The following is a 3,340-nucleotide window of genomic DNA, read 5'->3' on the forward strand; positions in this document are numbered from 1 at the left end:
ACACCAATGACGGTCTCCTGAGCAGCACTAGGACTGAGCTGCTGACCGGCGTCAGCTCGTGTGTTCCTACAGCAACATAAACAATAAGTATTTCGCCATAACGTCAGGTCGTGGAGCTAGCTGTAAATGCCAATTCTCAGAGGGATTGATCTGAAAATTGTACAGGTGATGTCTGTTGTCCGGACTTCCTTCCATGCGTGCCTGTTAATTTCATAGGGGGATACAACGTGCTACTTCGCGATGTGTGTCCGCTTTTTCCTGCCCATTGGCCGCCGCTGGGTACTACCAGCTGTGGGGCCGATGGTACGCGCCCTATGGAGAGTTCAAACACTGGTCGTCGACGTTTCTGGTCCCGGACTGCCGGCGTGCATGCTTAAAATTACGCTACAATTTTTACTTACTGATTCTGAAAAGCAGCTGAAGATCTCCAGCTACACGCAGGATGGTCATACCAGTGCAAAGTTTCGCCCCGTTTCGATCTTCCCTGGTATTGAATCTACTGGACGGGCTCAATAGTAACTCTATAGAAGCCCGACAAAGTGCGGGCAATGCATCGGGCCGCGGTCAGGACTGATGCATACACCTCGCTGGCGTCAACTGACGTGATTTCTTGCAGAGTGGAATATGGGGCGTGATTGCGTATAGATAGGCAAGGTGGGGACTGAATCATGAGCAAATTCCAAGCCTGAGTGTATTTTTGCAAACACCTTGCTCATTGCTTTCACTCTCGCAGAAGTGGGCGTGGCACCGATTTCATCTGGTGCGGGGCATTTTTGAGCCTTCCGCTGCAGGGCGCGTGGGGGTAAATGTGGTATAAAACAGCAGGTGCAGCGCAGTCCTCACCACACTTCTACCGCCTAACAGCCTCTGATAACAAGCCAGCATCATGAAGGTAAGGTAGTGACTTCACCATTGGGCCGTACTTAACTTCAACCCTGTCGTGAAAAGCTCCACAAATGGAGGGCGTACTAATAACGTTTTCTGGAGCCGCATTGGCGCCTTCAGTTTAAACTCCTGACGCAGCTCGAACTGATCTGTTCATGCCGTGCCTCTGAGCAGATGGTGAGTTATAAGCGCCCGCCAACATGCGTAGAAAGAGATGAGGTATTTTGTTCCCTGGAGTCTTCGCCGACTGAAACTTGATACTGTGTCCATGTTAAAAAAAACAACGTGGGTGTCTTGTGAAACTACCATTAGTCGCACCCCCTCCCCCCCCTTCCCCGCCCAACAATAACCCGAACATGTTGTACCAAGGCGCACGGAGCAGTCGCACATGTAGGTTTTGGACCGTCCTACGCCACATTTGAACAAATCACACGTGGCCTTGAAATGAAGTGCTGCGTTTGTTCAGATAATTATTTTTCGGACTGACTTAAACGGAGACTGGAGTGCTGAAATCAGAGGTCACCCTCCGTGCCATAAATCTGAGGGCAAACATCAGATTTTGGAAACGCGCACATGCTCTACGCTGTTAACCATCATTTACAAGACCCGTCAGGGATACACCTAAAACCCCGACCTTAAGTCAATGACTGGTAGCGGTCTCTGGTTAGCGTCGTGCCTGGAGATATGTTTCCCGGATAGCGCTGACGGTCATTCCGTAGGTTCAAATGCTACGGTCGATCTCCTTTTCATGCGTGAACTCAAATCGAGATCGACGTCATCAGGCAGTGGGGAGCCCTGCTACTCATGTGACACATCCGTTGGAAACAAGTAGTACATCAGTTGGGACTAAGCTGTACATCAGCTCATATTAGTAGTTTAAGCCTAGCCGCGCTGCTCATCCGCCTTCGCCATTGGCCGGAAAAAAATGTCTAGGCAGGGCCAAATGTGCTGCGATTTGATTTTTCTAAGATGGGCTGACTTAAAGCGGGTTGTCAGCCAACAAAACTGAGCAACCATAATATGACTGCTTTACTTTTGGTCTTCCTTTCCGTGGTTGAGGGTGGGGATCCATATCACAACATTGGTAGGAAAACGGATATCATAACGGAAGAAACCCGTTTCAGAGTACTTTGGGGGCAGGCTAATCAATTTCAGATGTTTGCCCCATCCGATTGGACCGTGCCAAGGCCAGAACATATTGCCTCCTTAAACGAGAACAAGGAATAAAAAAACATCTGCAAGAAAGATAAATCAGAGCGGTATGTCACCAATTTCCGCGAAGCGAGAACCTTCCATCGGTGGGCCTGAAACCTGAACAATGCCTGAAACAAACAAAAACAAACAATGCCTGAAAAAACAAAAACAAACAATGCCTGAAACGGCAAACAATTTTCGTGTAAAACAACATTAGATGGCCTCAAAGTAATGCCACTTGAAAAGTGCGACGTGCTGCATTATATTGGCTGGTGTTACGATAACAAACTAAGCATTTTGCCATTAGGCAGAAGCTATTGACTCAAGTATGATTATCCTGTTCAGGACGCCTGACGGGTCAACAGTCCCTTCCCACCGGCGATATCAAATATATGTAGATCATCTTGCGATGTAGTGGTGTGTTCATCCATTCGTGCACAGACACGTTAGTAGCATGTAAAGTATGTTACGCGGTCACTTCTAACCTCTATGTACAGAAGACGCTATCCTGATATCTTATTCGTCCTATGGAATATGGGTGGTGATATATGGATATCGTCATGATGACAATGTTCAGTTACAAAGTGCCTCAATACATTTTACAGCTGGCTATCGTCCTCTGCCTGGTGGCTGCGGCTGCTCCCAGCTATGGCGGGTTCTTGGGACCATTCAGCGGGCGTGCCGGTGGATTCGCCTTTGGCGGACTGCGAGGCGGATTCGGTCTCCGAGGACTAGGAGCCGGCTACGGCCTGAACGGCGGATATGGCGGATTGGGCGGGTACGGCTTCAACGGCGGATACGGTGGATTTGGCGGATACGGCGGATACGGCGGATACGGTGGATACGGCGGATACGGCGGATACGGCGGATACGGCGGATACGGTGGATACGGCGGATACGGCGGATACGGCGGATACGGCGGATACGGCGGGTACGGCGGGGTCGGCTTCAACGGCGGATACGCCCTTGGCGGACTGAGAGGCGGATTCGGCCTCCGAGGACTACGAGGCGGCTACGGCTACGGCCTGAACGGCGGATACGGCTTCAACGGCGGATACGCCCTTGGCGGACTGAGAGGCGGATTCGGTGGACACAAGAAGCACTTCTCCAGCTACAGCTACGGACATTGACAAATGACTGGTTAGTTTTCAAGTAGCATCCCCAATACCTTGGTAAAATGTCTCGGTTCCTTAGGCAGCAGATATATTAGCAATTGACCATTTTGCGCTGTGTTCACCGGAATACATGGACTGTCGCGTGC

General features: G+C 50.2%; 1 protein-coding gene across 1 annotated transcript; it reads left to right on the forward strand.

Moving 5' to 3' along the window:
• Positions 1 to 853: 853 nt before the first annotated feature.
• LOC119092003 (glycine-rich protein 23) lies at positions 854 to 3,340 on the forward strand. The gene is made up of 2 exons (XM_037214955.1): positions 854 to 892; positions 2,685 to 3,340. Exons 1-2 carry the CDS (start codon positions 887 to 889, stop codon positions 3,207 to 3,209), a joined length of 531 nt encoding a protein of 176 aa, XP_037070850.1. The 5' UTR covers positions 854 to 886; the 3' UTR covers positions 3,210 to 3,340.

This window comes from Pollicipes pollicipes, unplaced genomic scaffold (assembly GCF_011947565.3).
Source record: "Pollicipes pollicipes isolate AB1234 unplaced genomic scaffold, Ppol_2.1 Scaffold_3447;HRSCAF=4054_pilon_pilon_pilon, whole genome shotgun sequence".
NCBI classification, from domain to species: domain Eukaryota; kingdom Metazoa; phylum Arthropoda; class Thecostraca; order Pollicipedomorpha; family Pollicipedidae; genus Pollicipes; species Pollicipes pollicipes.